Source organism: Podarcis muralis, chromosome 3 (genome assembly GCF_964188315.1).
Source record: "Podarcis muralis chromosome 3, rPodMur119.hap1.1, whole genome shotgun sequence".
Lineage (NCBI taxonomy): Eukaryota > Metazoa > Chordata > Lepidosauria > Squamata > Lacertidae > Podarcis > Podarcis muralis.
The window spans coordinates 113,835,077-113,855,936 of record NC_135657.1 but is presented as its reverse complement, the minus strand read 5'-3'; the positions used below and the strand labels follow the sequence as shown (position 1 = coordinate 113,855,936).

Here is a 20,860-nt window from a genome sequence, read left to right as displayed (position 1 = left end):
TGTAACCACGGAGGAGGGAAGGAAGGAGAACCATGGATCCTCTGCTCACGACTGCAGCAGATCCCCCCCGGCCACCCGCAGGCATTCGCTCCATAACACGCACAGACATTTCCCCTTACTTTCTAGGAGGAAAAAAGTGAGTGTTATGGTGCAAAAAATACGGTAAATGCAATAAATAAGTAAAGTAAAATAAGATTTATTTATACCATCTGTAAACTACCCAAGGAGCTATGAAGATGGGTGGTATAAAAGTCAGCTGTGGGTAAGGAGGAGGAGTATCAGGAAGGATGGACTAAATTTAATGATTATTTAGTTAAATATGTTAGGTTAAATTAATTGGAAACAGTTTGCAGATCCTTAATCGGCTTAGGATTTTATATAAGTTAAGTGATGAATTAATATGTTTAATTTCAAAATGAAAAGATCGAAGGATATTCAAGTTAATTTTATAAGAACTGTGATTTGGAAATGCATTGAAATTCAACCAAGGGGAAGCGAGGAAGTCACTTAACAATGTTAATAAGTGCGATTTGTGTGTTTGTTTATAATTTTGTGAAAACCAATAAAAATTTATTTGGAAAAAAAAGTCAGACGTGGGTAAACACAAGTACAAACGAACCATAGGTAACTGAAGTCGGGGACCCCGCCCTAGCGCACCTTCTTCTTCCCCCGCTCAGCGCGCCCTGCCCCGGGATTCCGCTGCGCCCTCCGCCCTCTCGCATCCTGCCTGCCGAAATCTCGCTCGCTTCCACGGCCGCAGCAACCACATCCTAACCCCACACCGCCTCTCACTCACTCACACGCTACCGACGTTAGCGCGCACACGTGTGCCCTCCCCTCACCCCGCTTCCTCGAGGGGTAGGAAGGCAACACGCGACGGAGACGGGGAAGCAAGCAAGCAGGCAGGCGGGCGGGCCTTGCCCTGTTCGGTTCCCCGGCCGTCGCGGGCGCCTCTCTCCGCCCTTCCCCTCAGCGAAACCGACGGGCGCTTCCCCTCCCGGGAGCGGGAAAGCGCTGGCCCGCCCGGCCTCCCTCAGGCTCCGCCTCAGAGCAGCGCCTCCAGGGGCGTTTCGGGCCGCCCTGGAGGCCGCGTCCCTCGCCTGGGGGCAAAAGGGGCGGCCCCGCGAGTGAGGGCGCTTGTTGTGTCAGCGCCCGCCCGCTAGTGAGGCGAGCGCGGCTTCTGAGGGAGCTTCATTTCCCGCCGAGGCGCAACAGGAGGCCGAGCGAGGGAAGACGCCGCTGCTGCCGCCTCACCTCCTTCTCCGTCGCCGTCGCCGTCGCCTCCTTCGTTTCCCGCCATGGCCGAGGCTCCTCAGCCCGTGGAGACGGACCCCGACTTCCAGCCGCTGCCTCGCCCGCGCTCCTGCACTTGGCCGCTGCCCCGCCCGGAGCTCGCGCCGCCCAGCCCGGGGCAGACCCCGGCTCCCACCCCGGCCAGGGCCGCTTCTCCGCCCCGCTGCGGGAGGGTGGCGGCGGCGGCGGCCCTGTGCGCCTCGCCCGGAGGAGACCTGCTCAGCCTGCTGGAGGCTGGCGGCGGAGAGGGCTTCGAGGCGGCCGCCGCCGCCGAGCTAGGCACCCCGGGAGGCTGCCTCTGCGGGGACTTCCCGTGCCTCCAGCACCCGCAGCAGCAGCAGCAGCACCCGCAGCAGCCGTCGGGGCCGGCCTTGGCGTCGGGGCCCCGCAAGAGCAGCTCGTCCCGGCGCAACGCCTGGGGCAACTTGTCCTACGCGGACCTCATCACCAAGGCCATCGAGAGCGCCCCGGAGAAGCGGCTCACGCTGTCCCAGATCTACGAGTGGATGGTCAAGAACGTGCCCTACTTCAAGGACAAGGGCGACAGCAACAGCTCCGCCGGGTGGAAGGTCAGCAGGCGCGCGGGCGGGGGAAAGAACGAGGCGGTTTTATTTATTTTTTTGCAAAAAAGTTTGCAAAGTTTGCTTTGGCGTGCAAGCAAGGGGAAAGTGGCCGGGCTCTGCAAGCTCTGCCTCCCTCCTCGACGGTCCGCGTTGATAGGGCAGCAAAGGGGAGGGTGAAGGTGAAGGAATTGCGGCAGGGTTTTGCCTCCCCTTTTCCTCGCCACCCCAGCAGACCCGGGAATTGCGTCGCCTTTTCCCTCTGCGCCACTTGCATCCCGACGCTTCGGGCATGCCCAGGCCGAGGGGGTTTGGGTTGCCCGTGTTTTCGATCTCTGTTCTGAACCCCCTGGCTCTGGGACGTGGGAGAATGCTAAGCACTCGGTGTATCCGAGTAGACGGCCGGTCCCCAGATAGTTTTCTGCCTTCCTGCCTTTGTCAAAGTTGGTGGAGCTGGATGTGTAACTCGGCGCACAGCTGGCTGCAAGTTCGAGCTGTGTCATTTCCTCTGGCAGATTTGAGAGGCCCTTAAAAGTGACGGTGATTCGATCCTACTTAGGGTAGAGTTTGGGGAGGCTCTGGGGCAGCTCAGGAGGAGGCAGCTTATTGCTCTGTTGGGCTAAAGCCATAGATAGCAGATTGAATGTGTGATGGGTCTCGATGTGTGAACAAATTCGAGGTTAGTACCCTGCTTTTGATTGATTTATTATAACTCTGTGCTGCTTTTCATTCAAATGAACACCAAAGCGGCTTCCAAACAACAACATGATAGAACATCACAAATACAGCACAACTCATATAGAATAATTAACAAATCGTCAGTAAAACAATTGCAATCTATAAAAAGCTGTTAACAAAACTAAAGCTAAACATCAGAATTAAAGCAAAAGTCATAGCACATGATTAACAAATCAATACGGCCTTTATAATATATAAAACAATATTAACAGGGTTAATAATACAGCAACCAAGAGATAAACTAAGTACTGCTAAGTTTATGTATAAACACTCTCCACACCCACATTACTAAGTTGGTCTCACTAAGACAGATGTATACAGCGGTACCTCGGGTTACAGAAGCTTCAGGTTACAGACACCGCTAACCCAGAAATAGTACCTTGGGTTAAGAACTTTGCTTCAGGATGAGAACAGAAATCGCATGGCAGCAGCGGGACGCCCCATTAGCTAAAGTGGTGCTTCAGGTTAAGAACAGTTTCAGGACCTCCGGAACAAATTAAGTACGTAACCAGAGGTACCACTGTATGCTGCTTTCCTGAAATCTGTTCTGATGGTAGCCATTGCCAGGAAATGCATGCTAATTTCTGCACAGCTTGCTTTGAGAGACTACACAGTAGTATAAATGAATAGGACAATTTCTGTCTGAAAAAGTCTAAACTTACTTTACTAAGGAAACAGTTGCCACACACTCATTTACTAATAACGTATCTCTGTGTAGGTATCCCCTGGTATAAAGTAAAACACGTTGGGATACTTAACCTTTTAATCTTCCTTACAGAGGAAGTTGCTGATTTATTTTGTGGCTGAATAGCATCTGTTGGACCCTGAACTGCTCATTGGCTAGTGAGGGATCTATTAAGGGGTTTCTTAGGGAAAATATTTTTGAACAGAGCACAGGTAGTTAAGTGGTTTTCTCTGGCATTTATTTATTGCCAAAATAGGGCAATCTAAATTAATACACTAAGCAAAATTACTGGAGATTGGCAATAGATGTCAGATAACTGTAAATAAAAAAGGATGCATATAACTGACCCAATATGCTAAGGATAAGTAATTGGCAATCTCTGTGCTAATCAGCTCTTGGTTTGTGTTGTGTGATCCTTTCACTTTCCAACCCCAGAAGGAAAGGAGGAATGTGAGTAACCTGCATTTTGGGCAATGAGATTTGGTAGCATTTCATTTGGAAGAGGGAAATGAAGTATTGGACTTTCCACCCCCTCCCCCACACTTCCAGAGGAAAAAAACGAAAACCCTAGTTGCTAATGAGGTGCTTTTCACTTGGTACCCCACATATGAAATTAATTATTGGCTGAGTTAATGCCACGACTGTTTAGCAGTGCATTAGCTAAGTTTTAAAAATCAACTTTCCATTTTCAGATAAGCTAACTGCATATGATTTACTTCTTTTTCTCCAGCAACAGTACTTAGAAATACAATAAATCCTGCCGAAGATTTTCTGTTTCAGTAAGAGGGAATAGGGAAGCTTTGAGAGAGTTCACAAGTGGATATTCAGTGGTCAATATTAAGCTACATATATCAACACTTCTGCGGTTTAATTTTTTTATGTGCAGAGCCCTGAATTTAATTTATTCATCTGTTATTTACCTTACATAACAATGCTGCAAGTATTTGATAGCCAGGTTGGTACATATGAATTTTCCCTTGTGGAAAAAATAGTTTTTACTGGCTTAGGATAAAATGTAGGTGTTTACCCAGGTAAATACTATCATATGGTAAAGCTAAGCAAGGCATTTGCTGCTGATTGCTACATAAGTCAGTGCTTCCTGTGCTGGTAGACTGCGTCTAATTAGGCACAAGTAATGGCCACACACTTTATTGATGCCAAACTAAAGCTGGACTTGGGCTGATTCTACACAATTTGCATTCTGCCATTTTCATCCTTGATGTGAAACCTGCCTTTGTCAAATTGTTGTAGTACACAGACTTAGAAATAATGATGCATTCAAAATAAAAGAAAGAAAGATTTGCGGCTTCTCTCTAGGAGCTTTAAATGCCTGTTTATTTTAATGAAAAATGGGAGTCTTAGGAAGCTATGCAACTTTACTAGACGGATACAAAAATACTTTGTAGTTTTTCTATTGTTTACAAGCATAATGAACCTCCTAACTTAGTTCACAGGAGCTCTGCTTGATGCCTCTAAGATACAGTGCACGTGTTTGCGTGATCATAAACAGCAATTGTTTTCTCCACTGATAGGTGCTTTTTTCCAATTTTTTAAATTGATTTTCCACATTTATAACAAATATAAAAGACACAAAACAAAACACATTACAATACCAAATGAAAAAAGAAATAAAAATAAAAGCACTTATTACTTCCAAAATCCAAATTAACTTTCATTGTTATCTGACTTCCTCAAATCCCCTCTAACTGAATTTCATTGTGACTCCTTTGTAACCGTTCTCCAAGATCATCTTTCTAATAAAATAACTCCTTCAATTTACTATCTTCATCTCTTTTCTTATTGGCTTAAATCCATATTAATATACAACATTCTTATTCTAATCCTAGGCCTATTTGATACTTTCAACTACCTTCTAATTATCTTATATTGCAATATTTAGCCAGATAATCTTTAAATTTCTTCCTACACTGATACGCTTTCAGCAAAGTAGATGTCCTTTGTAGTATTGTCTCATATTTGACCTGGAGTAGTCATTGAGATGGTTGCATTCCTTAGTTAGTCAGAGTAGAATTTGCCCCTTTTTATGATTTTTGATTAGTCATGTACTGGATTGCTTTTCTAATGAGAGCACTGCCCTATCGCTTCCATCAGCTGCTTGCACTTTTATTGTATCACCTGTGGTGTCATCAGTTGAACTTGCCTCGGTTATTTTTCTATTGATGGCAGGTGCCCCCCTAACCATCTGCCTTATATGCCTGTAAGCAGGCACCAACCCATACCTTAATGTGCCCCCCCCCCCGCCCGGAAGTTAACATTTAAAATTTGCATTTGTTTTAGATTTCTGTTAAGCAGTTCCCCACACTTATTTTAAGAAGATTTTGTATACTTTTTTGTTAAGTTCTGCAGTTGTAAAGGGAGGTGGAGAAAGGAATGCTAAAACACATTTGGTTATATACTGTACAGTATATTTTGTGGCATTTTAAAAAGTTAATACAGTGGTACCTCGGGTTAAGTACTTTAGGTCCGTTCTTAACCTGAAACTGTTCTTAACCTGAAGCACCACTTTAGCTAATGGAGCCTCCTGCTGCTGCTGCACCGCCGGAGCACGATTTCTGTTCTCATCCTGAAGCAAAGTTCTTAACCCGAGGTACTATTTCTGGGTTAGCGGAGTCTGTAACCTGAAGCGTATGTAACCCAAGGTACCACTGTAGATGGGATAAGCTTCTGTGGGCCAGAGCCAAAAACAATAACAATAACACATCCCAATGAGAACTGTCTGCTTATACTGTCATACTGTTTGTGAGTTATCTGCACCAGTTGAATCTTGTCAGGAAGTACAGTGATTGAAATCTGCATAGTACTTTTGGTGATTTTACTTACTAAAGTCTAGTCTTAGCAATCCTCTGTGCTTGTGTATCTGAAGAAGTGTGCATGAACACGAACGCTTATACCCAGAACTAACTTAGTTGGTCTCTAAGGTGCTACTGGACAATTTTTTAAATTTATTATGTCTTTTACCATTAGTCAAAAACAATTCTCCATTCCTAGTGGCATTTATTTGAATTCTGGTTAAGTATATCCTAGTAATCTAGTTTTACTTGTTTCTCTGGACAGAAAAATGAGGCAGGATTATAACTGGTTGCCAAAACAGGACTATCAATACCTGAATATTAGTTTTAGGTATTTCTTATTTTTTTTCTCTAAATGGAAGGGAGGTTGTGCAATAAAATCTGTTACTCTCCAGTAATGAGGGCTCCTGACATCACCCTTAAGGAATTGATTCTGTTGCCCAAAAATTTCCATTTTCTCAGTGTTTAGTGGACAGTATGATCCTCCCCTCCCCACAACATTAGAGGCCGAGTTCTCTTCTTTGGTGACTCTTAAGCACACTGACATTTCTCTATTATTTTTTTGAAAGGGGCTAAACATCAGGAAAAGCTACCCTTTTTCATAACCACTATTTGAAAAGAAAAGGGTCCCATTGCTAGAACACACACCGCCCTGGTTATTATGATTTTTAATGGCAATATGGTTGCTGCCAGCCTGGCAGCAATGCTGTTTTGGGAGCCCATAAATGTGTTTGGCAGGTGCTAGCCATAAATCTTAACTGGGCCAGCTGTCTCTGGTTGCCCAACACAAAGTGAAAGTCCTCTTCCGTTCTCTGTGTGTCTCTTCCCACATACACACGACAAATAACTTTAAAAGGCGGAAGAATCTCTCACTTTATAGTGGACAGGAGACACAGACCCTTCTTGTCCTGCGAGTATTCTGACAAACTATTTTTATTTATTTAATAGGTTTTATGGAGAACTTGCAGGAAGGGAGGAGTCAGTCTCTCGCTTCACATCAGGCTTTGGAGACACCTCAAAGTGCTGAGGATCTTCCATTGATTCCAAGTGTCTTTAAATCCCAGTGTGAAGTGAGCAATGAATCCCTTTTCTCATCTGCATGTTTTTCTGCACATGCCAGAGGCATATACATAAGAAAGTGCTCTGCTGATAATTCCTTTGTCTGCAAACTGGGTTTCCTGGTTGCTTTTTGACGCTTTGCCTATATCTCTCATTAGAGTGGAAGAAGTGACAGCTGCTCACAGGAAACAAGGACTTGGCAGTGATTTGGCAGCATTGTTTTCCCCACCCCAAAGTAGAATCAAAGCAATACATTTATACTCCTTCAAACTGTCTTCTTGTATGGGAAAACATTTGTTGTTGTTGTTGTTGTTGTTGTTTCTTCTTTAAAAATTGCTGTGCAAACACGTCTTGTACCAGGAACAGAAAAGTAAGCTGCCCAGTGTTGTTATTCCTATACTGAAGATGAGGGTGAGGCTTAGAGATACTGTCAGTGTTGTAGGTTGGGCATAGTTCATTGTTATCTCCATATTGCAGGCTTGGCTAGTGGGAGGAGGTGTTGAGGGAGTGAGTAGTTTACAAGAACCTTGAATTGTAGTCCGTTAGTGGTCCCTGCATTTCAGGCTGCTGAGAGGGGATGAGATTGATAGCGGGTTTCTAATTAGGGTTTGAATAACTGATATCTACTTCATCTGTACTAGAGAAATACAATTGCACAGTAAGGTAAAGGTAAAGGGACCCCTGACCATTAGGTCCAGTTGTGGCCGACTCTGGGGTTGCGGCCCTCATCTTGCTTTATTGGCCGAGGGAGCCGGCATACAGCTTCCGGGTCATGTGGCCAGCATGACTAAGCCACTTCTGACGAACCAGAGCAGCACACGGAAACGCCGTTTACCTTCCCGCCGGAGCGGTACCTATTTATCTACTTGCACTTTGACATGCTTTCGAACTGCTAGGTTGGCAGGAGCTGGGACTGAGCAACAGGAGGTCACCCCGTCGCGGGGATTCGGACCGCCGACCTTCTGATCAGCAAGTCCTAGGCTCTGTGGTTTAACCCACAGCGCCACCTGCGTCCCATTACAATTGCACAGTACACCTGTGCTATTAACATTAGCAGAAGTTGTGGTGGGGATGTGCTGCTCACCCCCAGGTGTGTCAGTGTGGCTGGCACAATGCGAATACAGGCGCAGGAGTGCCAGATGGGCTTCACCAGCATGCTTGCACCACACTGACCTCACCACTTTATTTATTTTGCCTCTCCTGCACTCTGTCCCAGTATATAGCAGCAACTCGGCTGGAGGGAGGTCAGGTGAGTGGTACAGCTCTACCACACCTTCCTCTATGGTTTATTAAGATGCAGATAGAGCAGTTGCATAACAGGATATGCAGATGTCATGTGAACACGTTTTGCTAAGTGCTCATTGCATAGTCACATTCGAAATAAACTATACAGCAGTAGAAGATGTATCACACAACTCATACCCCAGGTTGTGGGAAGGGCTGCCTCCTTTGCTGGATCAGGCCTCCCCCCCCAACTTGAAAGCAAGATATTGACTGAAGGCAGATGCCTTGTACTCCTTTAACTTGCATGGAGATGTGCTGTGCACATGCTGCTCTTGGAGAAACTGATGGGAGATGACATTAATTTAGAAAGAGGAGGGCATATGGCACCCTGCTTTTTCCATCTCTGCATCTAGAAGGCTTTGGAAAGAGGAGGTTCTGGAAAGGGCAACCAAAATGAACAAGGGGATGAAGGAGCTCTGCTAAGAGGAAAGTTTTAACAACATTTGGGGCTGTAATGTTTACAGAAAAGGCAAAGAGACCTAAGAGAGGTGTATAAAATTGTGGAGGAAGTGGACAGAGAAAAATTGTTCTCCCTGTCTCATAACACTAGAACTTGGGGACGTCTGGTGAAGTTGAATGTTGGAACTTTCAGGACAAAGAAAAGTATAGAATCATCGAGTTGGAAAGGGACCCGAGGGTCATCTAGTCCAACCCCCTGCAATGCAGGAATCTCAATTAGATCATACATGACAGGTGGCCATCCAACCTCTTCTTAAAAACCTCCATGGGAGGAGAGTCCGCCACCTCTTGTGGGAGTCAGTTCCACAGTTGAACAGCTCTTGCTGTCAGAAAGTTATTCCTGATGCTTAGCCAGAATCTCCTTTCTTGTACACTAACTTGAATCCATCGGTTTGGGTCCTAGCCTCCAGAGTGGGAGAGAACAAGTACTTTTTTTCACAAGGGACGTACTTAAATTATGGAATTTGCTCCCGCTAGACATAGAGATTGCTGCCCGTGTGGATAGCTTTAAAAGAGGATTACTGTACACAAATACATCAAGGATAAGACTGTCTGTGGAAACCAGACAGGATGGCTGTGTTCTGTCTCCACCGTTGGAGGCTGGATACCACAATCTGAATTCCCCAGGTGGGAAGAATGCTGTTGCACACAGATTCTGGGCTTCCATAGTCCTAGTCTAGGGATTCTGGACTTAGATGGGCCTTTGGCACGACCAGCAGGCTCTTCTTACGTTCTTACTTGTGTGGTTGCCATTGGTGGTGACTACAAAATGACTCACAACCAAGGCCAACCAAAATTTAGGGAACTTGGTCTACCCACATTACATTGAGGTGGGATATTTATAGTGTAGGATTTAGTACAAAGATAGCGCCAAGAGGAGGGGGTAGTGTAGGGAGTTTTAAGATTTAAAAGCAGAATCTTAGTCAGTTTGAAGAGTTTACTAAGAATGTTCTGGTAAATTGCTTAGCCCTCTGTTGGCAGCTTGTTTGATTTCTGTGCATGTGTGCATGCTTGGGAGCGTGCGCAATGGAGGAATAGACTGCTTTGCCAGTCTTCCCACCAACCCTCTTACTCTTCCTGTGTGGAATTCCATGCACTTCCCTGCAGGCAGTTCTTTGTTGCCTGTGGCTACAAGGCTAATGCTGGCTTACGCACAAGGCTGGAATAAGGAATGTGTTATTAAATACCCACTTTCCTTCTAGATATGAAAAACAGATGAAAAGCAAAGAAGTGTTTGTTTCTGATTTCAGAAGCAAGTAACAGTGTGATGCTTCTTCATTTTAATATAAGTTGTACATCTCTAGAGTTTAATTTTCTTAGACTGCTTTCCAAAGTTACTTTACATCCTCTTTATCGACATTGTAAAAACCACAGAACATTGAATAGGTCTAAAGCTACAAAATAGAGGAATGTTTTCAACTATAATAATAATAATAATAATAATAATAATAATAATAATAATAATAATAATACAGGGATAGTGTTTCTGTATTATTTGCTGTCGTGTTCAAGAATTGCAGTCTTGTTTAGGAAACTGCTCTTTATCTGGAAATCATGATGGAGGGTGTTAATTAGAATGAGGACACAAATGTGATTTTGACACCTGTCTGCTGCTGCACAACTTGAAAAGCTGCAGTGCTAATAGTAGCTTTCATTCTGTGTCATAATGGGTAGAACTGAAGTCAACAACCCAATTCAGGGGCCTTAAATGGGGACAACATAGTTCAGTATGTTCAAGAGACCTTAGAATTTCCCCCCTGCTAATTTCTTTCCCGAATTATCTCCCAGCTTTCTGTAGAAGAGGGTTTAAAACTTTTATCAGTCTAAACTGTAGAGAAAATCTTGAATGGTGTTTTCTGCTTATCTTGATGGCCCTAAATATTCCTGTGACACTGGCTGTTCACTTCTATATGTCCTCTTGTGCAACAGCAGTTAAGTGGGTGGCCTTGAGCAAATCACTGCCTGATATGTCTTGCAGGGATAGTGTTGGGGGTAAAACGAGAGAATCTTGTGTGTACCTTCCTGAACATGTTGTAGGAAAGTTTTCGAACACGTGGTCAACAAATAAATAACAGTGGTTTGTGGGGTGATGAACTGCGTCAGCCTTCAGGCAATGATCTAATCATTTCCAGTTGATGGTGATCTTGTTCTGTATGACATCTTTCTGGTTTTGCCCCGTAGGTTCTTGCAGAGCTCTTCAGCCAGTTATGCAGTACTGATGCAATTGCAAAGGCGAGCACTATTTTATATACACACAAACACACACAAAAACTGAAGAGGTTGTGAACTGGAATGAATACTAATGTCAGCATCCAATAATTGTTCAGAGGCAATTTTTAAACTGTTTTCTTTTTTATTCTTTTTATCAATTGGGAAGTTTTTAATATTTAATGCTGTATTGTTTTTAACACTTGATTGGAAGCCGCCCAGAGTGGCTGGGGAAACTCAGCCAGATGGGCGGGGTATAAATAATAAATTAATAATAATAATATTATCATTTAGTAGACTTAAGTTCTGCCTTTCCTCCATCACGGAACTCAAGATGGCATACATGGGATTCTGGGGTTGTTTCTCATCCAGACCCAGACTTGCTTAGCTTAAGTAAGATGGCTGCATCCTGTGCCCTCAGACCATTTCCTGATTCTGCCTCCACCTTCCCCATTCTGTTTCCTCTGACTGTTCCTCATTTCCCACATGCTACCTACGACTGTAGTGATGCTACCTTTATGTGCCTCCTCAGCAGTTTAGAGCCATTCAGGATAGTTCCACTGCACTGTTTCTAGGGGGGTATATTGCAGTTCTGTGACAACTGCATGTGGTTTCCCTCTTTTCCCTTTCCTGGCTCTGGAGCCAAGTGAGGATTCCCAGGTAAAATCCTCCCTCTATAGTGTGGGCAGGTAGTCCCTCCCCCATCTGGCCTGGTCTCCTTGGCAACGCTTCCCCCAGGTGGGATTGGACAGCTGACTGAGGTAGGCGGAGACCTCCAGGTATCCCACCTGAGGGAAGGCGAAGCCAAGCCTATGCTGATGGAGCCACTCCAGATCCAGGGGCTGCGCGCGTCCACGCAAAGGGCGCCCCCCATTTTTATGCAGGGAGCGGTCATTGCAGTTCTGTGACAACTGCATGTGGTTTTCCTCTTTTCCCTCTCCTGGCTCTAGATATCTGCCAGCCCACGGATGCAGAGTGTCAGAGCCCAGGCACTTGTTGAGCACACGGTGGCAATAGCACTGCTTCTCTGAATAGGAAGAAGGGTCAAGATGGGCATTCAGGTATTGCTGGGTGTGGGGAGAGAGAGAAGAAAATGCATTGTGCCACTTGGCTGCTTTCCTTCAAAGGGCTGGTAACTGCACAATTGTTAAAGTGGATTCTTTAAATAAGGTTAAATGTTTGTACTTTAACCAGCCGTGCTAAAGAAATCCTGCAAATCTGATATCCCTACTATGCATTTCTTTACAAGATCACAATCTGCTTTTTATTGTGTGTGTGTGTGTGTGTTTTTTTTTTGGGGGGGGTTGTCTCCTGTTCTGGGCTGGGGGATTTACTGACAAATATATTCTGATTTGACCCTTGAATAGCTTCTCAGATCCCCAGATGTCCATATTTCTTCTTTGGCATGGTGGGGAGCGTTATTGATCTACCTCTAATTACGGTATATTTTAATGGTAAAATAATGAGAGGAAATCACCTGCCCTCACCTCCACGGGAAAAGAAACTGATATTGAGATAATTATATAGGCCTTTTCAAGGGTCAAATCAGAGGCTATTTGTTACTTATCTGATCTGAATCATCAGGAAGCAGTAAAACCGGCTGAACCTTTCAATGAGATTAGAAGGGACCTTTGTGGACTGGAACTTACTTATGAGTAGACATCATAGAAGGGCCTTGGCTAGGAGAAGAATGTTGGTTGGTGATGTAACAGCATTTTAAATGCTTTGTGAACCCTCCATTTAAATTCCACATCCAGGTAATTTTAGAAAAGCAACTCCTCAGCTTCAGCGAAGAGTTCTAGTACAGAAACTCCTCATGACATTTAAAACATTTCCTCAGTGCAATTAAGCGGTGCTACAAGGAAACTAATCAATGTAGAACACTCCCATTCATTTTGCTCCTCCCTAATAACCAGGTTAGGGACGCGGGTGGCGCTGTGGGTAAAAGCCTCAGCGCCTAGGGCTTGCCGATCGAAAGGTCGGCGGTTCGAATCCCCACGGCGGGGTGCGCTCCCGTTGCTCGGTCCCAGCGCAGTTCGAAAGCACTCCTGGGTGCAAGTAGATAAATAGGGACCGCTTACTAGCGGGAAGGTAAACGGTGTTTCCGTGTGCGGCTCTGGCTCGCCAGAGCAGCGATGTCACGCTGGCCACGTGACCCGGAAGTGTCTCCGGACAGCGCTGGCCCCCGGCCTCTTGAGTGAGATGGGCGCACAACCCTAGAGTCTGTCAAGACTGGCCCGTATGGGCAGGGGTACCTTTACCTTTACCTTAATAACCAGGTTAAATGCAAAGTAAAGACTTGACATAGATATATTTTGAAATTTGTGATTTTAATTGATGTTGGCACAGGGCTATAGACATATAGATACATGGGGTGCTCCAGGTAAGAGACCTGAAAGGTTTGGGGTGGAGCACTGGTGAAGATCCCACAGGAGGACTCAGACAGAAATGGAAGCAGGACCACAAATATAACACAGAATGGTATACAAAGGTTCAAGCTGGGGTGCCCATCTGGAAGAGGCTGGAAGGGACATTCATGGGAGCAGCAAGGAGCCAGGCAGACAAGGAAACTGGAAGTCTGGGAGGAAAACAAGTGGGGAAACCAAAGGATAGATGGCTGGGCTGACTGGTCTTCTAAGACAGTGTTTCCCAACCTTGTGCCTCCAGCTGTTTTTGAACTACAACTCCCATCATCCCTGACTAGCAAGACCAGTGGCAAGGGATGATGGGAATTGTAGTCCAAAAACAGCTGGAGGCACAAGGTTGGGAAACACTGTTCTAAGAGACCAGTCTAGATAGAGAAAGGCTAGATGGATAGATATAGAATTTGGCTGGTACAATTAAGGAGAACCAATAAGTTGTCTGTCTTGGATAGAGCTCTTAGGAGGACACACTGCTTGTTTTTCTTCACTCTGCAATTTCACATAGCTTATCATAAGGGGTAACCTTTTAACAAATAGGAGCCTCCTAGTTTGAGTGGTGGAAGATCTTGATAACTACACAGAGAAGTGGACCACATCCACACTACATGTTTAAAGCACTATTGTGCCACTTTAACTGTCATGGCTTCCCCCAAAGAATTCTGTGGTTTGGTGAGGGTGCTGAGAGTAGGAACGAAACATGCATTTTCCTCACAGAACTACAATTCTTATAGTTCCCTGGGAAGGAGGATTGACTGTTATACAACTTACGGAATTGTAGCCCTAAAAGGGGAACTTAATTTATTTTATTAACGCAATTTATTAGGTACCAGTTGATTGTAATAACACCTCTAAGCGGTTTACGATAAGTATTAAGAATATTAATGAAAACTATTAAAAATATGTGGAGAGCATTAAAATTGTAGAGATTAAAACATGCCAGAAACTATGCATCTGGATAGGGTTGCCTTTTAAAAATGCTTTAAGCAGGCGCTGAAAAGACATATGTCAATAGGCAGGGAGTTCCACAGTCTTGTTGCTGCCAGACTAAAAGTTTGATCTTACAACTGCAAACACGTTTTACGTGGCACCTCTTCCACAGATTGCAGCAGTTGAATGGGCACGTAGGGAGTAAGACAAATAAGCTGGCCCCACACTCTTAATAACACCTTGAACTTTGCGCAGTAACAAATCAGGAACCAAAATGCAGAAAATAAAAATGAATTGATACAAATCAGCAACCGGTGCACATCTCTTAGTAGAGGTGTTATATGTTGGCAAGGTCTCATCCTGTCAGCAATCGTGCTACAGCATCCTGCACTAACTGCTGTTTCTGGGTCAAGCACAAGAGAAGCCACTCAGGGAGGGTATTGCAAGTATGCAGTACAGTGCCTGAGCCACAGTGGTCAAGCTCTCCCAGTCCAGGAATAGTCGTTGTGCAGGCACAGCTAGTAAAATATGTTTTTAGTCACCGAGGCTACCTGGGCCTGCAGTTACAAAGCTGCATCCAGTTGCACCCTCAGATTGCATGCTTGCTCCTTCAGGGGGAGTGCCAAGCGTAGGAAGCTCCCAGAATTCCTTGGGAGAAACCATGACTGTTAAATAGGTATAATAGTGTTTTAAATGCCTGGTGAGGCTGTGCTTTTGGAAATGGATAGTTGTGGTTTCCAAGTAATTACAGTGGTACCTCTAGATGCGAACGCGATCCATTCTGGAGCCCCGTTCGCATCTAGAAGCAAACGTAACCAGCGGCGGCACATCTGCACACAAGCGTGTTGCTTTTTGCCGCTTCTGCACATGCACGTGACGACATTTTGAGCATCTGTGCATGCGCAAGCGGCGAAACCCGGAAGTAACACACTCCGTTGCTTCCGGGTTGCCATGGAGCGCAACTCGAACGTGCTCATCCCGAAGCACATTCAACCCGAGGTATGACTGTACCGGATCATGGCATGGTGGAAACATCTCGTCCATGTCAGTTGTTTTCTTGTGCAAAGTAAAACTCCAATGCAGGATATTAATGTACAGTTGTACCTTGGGTTACAGACGCTTCAGGTTTCGTTTTTTCGGGTTACGGACCGCCGAAACCTGGAAGTACCGGAATGGGTTACTTCCGGGTTTTGGCGGTTGCACATGCGCAGAAGCGCTAAAGTGCGTGTGTGCAGAAGCGCCGAATTGCAACCTGCACGTGCGCAGACATGGGTTGCAATCGCTGCGGGTTGCGTGCATCCCGCACGGATCACGTTCGCAACCCTAGTGTCCATTGTATATGGAAGTTAACCTGTTCTTCATCTGTAAAGATTCCTTGTGTGGTTTACCTTGGATCAATAACAAGTAGGACAGTCCCTTTTCTCAGGCTTGCAGTCTAACATGCATGAAAAAAGGGATGAAGAGGAAAACAAGCAAACTCATGTGCCAGCTCTTAAAGCTGCAAAGTTCTTATAACAACCAGCTTGATAGAAAACAATTGTAGAAGAGGAGCAAAATGGATATGATTTCTCAGCAGAGCTGGTTGAGTGGCCTTGCTTCCTGTCTCTCCCTCTGTTGCAGCCTTAAAAAGTCAAGATTTTTCTGTGTATGGTCATTCATTGGCAGAAAATTACTTATGTCTTACCCGCTGATTAAGTTAGTTGGGATGAATGTATAATAGGAATGCATGTACAGATTAAGGAGACAAATATTCTCATCTGTCCACCTACCACTGGCATAGAAATGATCTGCCATTTAGATTAATTTTGGCAAAAGTAGATATACTTAAAAAAACAACAACCATTTGGCATGATTTTGGGGTGATCTGGGGACATTGGCTAGTAGAACATACTTTAGCTGTATTCTTTCTCTGATTCTCTTACTGCATTCCCAGGATTAAGTTGCCGTAATATTAATTGCATGCAAAGAGATGGTTTCTATAGGGCTCGTAATGAGAATATCTGCACAGGGCACATGCCATAGAGCAGCTGTGCTTTTCCAAAACTCTCTGTATCTACAGATCACAGTGCTTCTGCCCTTAGTTTGTGCTAGTGCCAGGAGAGTTAAAAAGTTATTTAGAAGTGTGGGGAAAGGATGCAGTGTTGGCATGAGGTCTTCTACGCCATGCACAGTATTTTTCCGTGTATAAGATGACCCCTATTTTTTTAAACCCAAAATTAAGAAATTAAGTTGTTTATCTTTTTTGGGGGGCGGGTAACTTCCGCCAGTCGCTCACCCGCCTGCCCACCACTGCTGATCGCTTGGCACAGCCACTGCTGATTGCACACCTCACTGCAGCCGCCAATTGTCTGCCCACGCACTTGCCGCAGCCGCAGCCAATTGCCAGCAGGCCTTGCCGCAGCCACCAATGCCCTGCCCAATCACCGCTGCCAATCTCCTGCTTGCTGCTGCCATTAATCATGCATCACCTACCCCTCTGCAATCACTATGCATCTATAAGAAGACACCCAATTTTTGCCTAATTTTTTAAAGCAAAAAGCATCGTCTTATACATGGAAAAATACGATAATTCTTGCTTGTGGGGGAAGGAGCGGCTCTTTCCATGCTTCCACTTTTATACCATTACTCAATTTTGTGCCACTATTTTAAAAACTTGGATCATTTTGTCACAGTCAGGAATAGCAGAGGGCAAAAAGAAGAGTGGTATCAGGAAAAGTAGTACAGCGTTATCCTTGGTCCTCAGCAGATGCTGCTCACACTTCTTCAGATTTTCCCCTGCAGTCACAAAAGTTAGATAAAAAGACTGAAATCCAAACCTTAGATTTCCAGGAAAGCATATTCTTTGCAAGGTTTTACCCAAGCAGAACTGCCTAGTTTGTTGTTGCCTACAATTGCAAGAATGCATTGATTCTACATACCCATTGTGACAGTAATGGTTTTAAAGAGTAGCTGTTGATATGCACTTCCAGTGCTAGGAAGAAACCACCAAGAATAGTGTTGAATATATTTTATGTGTTTCCACACACTGGGATGTTCAACAGAATTGAAAGGCACTATCAGACGATGCTGGTTTGCACCTGAAAATGTCACAGTTTGCTTAGGCAATGAACATCTAGGCCCTGTTCCTTATCTCCGAGCTACACAGGGTGTGTCTCATAAGAAGGCAGCTCAGTCTACACCGCATCCTGAGACCTGCCACTCTTTGTTCTGATTAGCTCACAATTCACCACCATTTCCGGTTTCATGCTGAAAATGCTGCGCCTCATTAATGAGGTATTTCTGCCATTCGTATGGATGGAAATACCTCCTTTTCTTCGCCATTGTTTCCTTTATTAACTGATTATTTTAGTACATTTGTCTCTGTAAGCCAAGGGTGGACAGCTTTTTTGCTCCTGAGGAGGTGGGGGTAAGCAAGAGGCACGTGCTGGCAGTGGGGGCTGGGTGGGCAGAACATGAGCTGCCTCTCTTGCCCCCCTCAATTATCTCTTGTGCACCCCTTAAATAAAACTATCCACTTGTTTTCCCACCCCCATCTTGGTACATGGGAGATTTAAGGATCCCTTCCCTTTGGCACCACAATTGCTCCATGCCTCCCTGCTGACAGGTTCATAATGTTGGGAACAGCGAAGGAGCCTTCGAATGGCATGGGGGTCAGAATCAGAAGGGAGAGGTTTCATCAGAAGTTGGCCACTGGCTCATTGTGGCCTGTGGGTTGTATGTATGGGCTGTAAGGAGAAGCTGGATCTGACCACTTAATGATCCAGATGACCTGGTATTCACAATTTCTCGTTGAAGTTACCCTGCTATGGCACACTGTGTCTTATATTAGTGGGTGGGTGCTTGCAATAGTGATATTAACATGGTTATAAAATAAACAAATTGAAAAGTCCAAAACCTGCCAGTCCTGGGTAGTGGCAAAAATAAATGTGTACATATGGATAGAAACAAGAATGAAAAATTCCAAAAGCAAAAGGAGCGCTTGCATTGGAACCCACACCAAGCAGATATTAACAAGCTTACTGTGTCCCTTTGTGGCTGGAAAATAACCTTGGCTAAGGTCTCACTATTCCTCCATAGTGGTTTGGGGGATTTCTGTTCTGAATTTGCTTCATTAAATTCAAAGCTCCCAAAATTCAAAATGAGTAATTATCATATACCTAAAATGAACAAATTACCCCAAAACACAATAAGAAAATTATCCAAAACTTTTGACATCGAAGAGCAAATTAAAAGTGTCAGAGCTTAAATGCTAGAGCTCGCTCATGAATATTTTTGTGATTGTAAGTAAAGCCCATTTCTTTTTGAAAATGTTGAAAATATGCAGCCTTCATCACAGTTCATAGTTCCACTTTGAAGGAATCCTTCCAAATATAGGAAGATTCCTTAAGCACAACTGCAAAGCTGGAAAGCACTGCACCTTGCCCCCACTATTCCCCCACAATCTTGGCTGGTACTCAGAGATGGACAGCAACAAACAGTGTTAGAAACTCAGATATGAAAGCTAGGAGCTGAATGGCACCTTAAACCCAGGTTATGGGTGCAACAAGGGAATGTCTAGGCGTGCTTTTTTAATAACAAGAATACAAAACTGAAAATGAATGAACTGCAGCTAAAACATTGTGTTCATTTTTCACATGGTCTAGTCCTTCCCCTGCCCACCCCCCTAATATTCTTAAGGGGGTCTCTTCTCCAGTCTTCAGAGTGTAGCTGGAAGTGAGGAGGCAGAAAAAAGTCCTCTTTTCCTTCCACTCTGCAGTTTTAATCTGAAATCTTAGGTGCAGTATTGCACCCAGAGCTCAGAAACTGCTTGCACTAGTGAAATCCCCTGTTGCAAAATGCGCCTAGAACAATGGGAGTTTCGAACACTGGCAACAAGGTGCAGGTTAAAAGCAACCTCAGGAGGAGGCGAAGGGGGCATTGGGACGTGGAGGAAAATCGCCACCTTTCAGCAATAGCTCTCTAGCGGGAGGCTCCAGCACGGAGGCAAAGCACTGCAGACAAAACTGGTGAGTGGTTGTAACAGGGAGTACAACCCACAGATTCCTGGACAATCCAGTGTTGGAGACCCCACACTGCCCCTTTCCACTGTGGTCCAGGGGATCCAGCTTTGTCTCTGGTTCTGTCCTGCTCACCTGCCCTCTGCATCTGCTGTGCTGCCCGTCCCTTCAAATCTCTCCCTACCTGCTTAACTGGTGGTGTCCCCAGGCATTCCTTTCTCACCTTTGCAGCAAGGATACAGTGAAAGATGGTTGGAGCACTGGTTGAATACACCTTGCATTGGCCAATGCCTCAAGGAACAGCAGGCACTCCAGGCCATGTCTCAATGAACTCAAGAGTACTGCCTGTGTGGGAGTGGGGCGTGTGTGTGTCGCTCCATGCAACTCTGCACTTGACCTGCAAATTTTCCAAGTCTGGATCCTTATGTAGCACAACCCACACATAAGAGGAGGCTTTCAGTTCTGTTGTGTTCTTACGTTCTGTATTTTTGCTGCTTTTCTACTTTATTGAGTGTACTGTTCTTTTCTCCCCTCCTTATCTGCCCTGAGAGCATCGTGGTGTGGTTGTGCATTCCAGTGCTTTGTTTCCCCACAAACCGATTTGTAGTAGCTTTTTTTAGAAAAAGAAGCAAACAAACAATAAACTCATTCTGGACAAACAAAGCAGCGCAGGAGCTTTGAGAGTTACTGTACCTTTAATTAAAGCTTTTGGCTTGCAGGTCCGCCAGTTCTATTGTTTCCTGCTCAGCCTGGCTAGGGAAATAGTGATTGATTGCTGATTAATTAGCCTACTTGGGGGTGGGAGTGGGGTTAAGTACAGTACTGATTTCCTTGTATTTCTTAATTGATTTAAAAGCAAAATAGCATGATTTCACTCTAAAAGAAAATAATAATAATAAAAAACCAGCATTTAAACCCTTCCAAGAGGGAACAGAAGCTGACTAATGGGCTATTAATTGCTATTCTTCCATATTTGTTGAACAGAAATAAATAAAACTGGCAGAATTTGCAGGAGGACACCTTTTAAATTTGCAGTGCAGGGGAACTTTCCAGATCAGGACTGATGTTTAAACATTATAGGAGGCTCTTAGAAGTGGGGAAGCACATTGCTAGACAATATAGTATCATATTAAGGGCTATGTGGAACCAGTTTTTGAGTGTAGACCTTTATATGTCAACTGAAGCAAATATCAGAGTTAATGCAGCAGGTGGATATAGGATTGCATCTTTGATTGTGTTTCTTGCAGATAGAGGAACAGCAAAAGCTCAGCGACACTAAAAGGCCCTACAGTCAAACAGTGTACGCCCAAGCTTTCTCTTAGACATAAGGGACAAGGTGCTTTATAGCAATGGGCTCGTGCAGCCCTGTTTTGCAAAGTTTCTTCCACTTTTAAAATGATTAGCATGCTAATGTTTT

The 20,860-nt window shown here is 44.7% G+C and overlaps 1 protein-coding gene across 1 annotated transcript in view; it reads left to right on the top strand.

The window, feature by feature from the left end:
- The first annotated feature begins 792 nt into the window (after positions 1 to 792).
- FOXO1 (forkhead box O1) overlaps positions 793 to 20,860 on the top strand; it is a 49,203-nt gene continuing 29,135 nt past the window's right edge. The window contains exon 1 of the mRNA XM_028722118.2: positions 793 to 1,862. Within this exon, the coding sequence (XP_028577951.2) occupies positions 1,299 to 1,862 (564 nt within the window). The 5' untranslated portion in view covers positions 793 to 1,298. The remainder of the gene's footprint in view (positions 1,863 to 20,860) is intronic.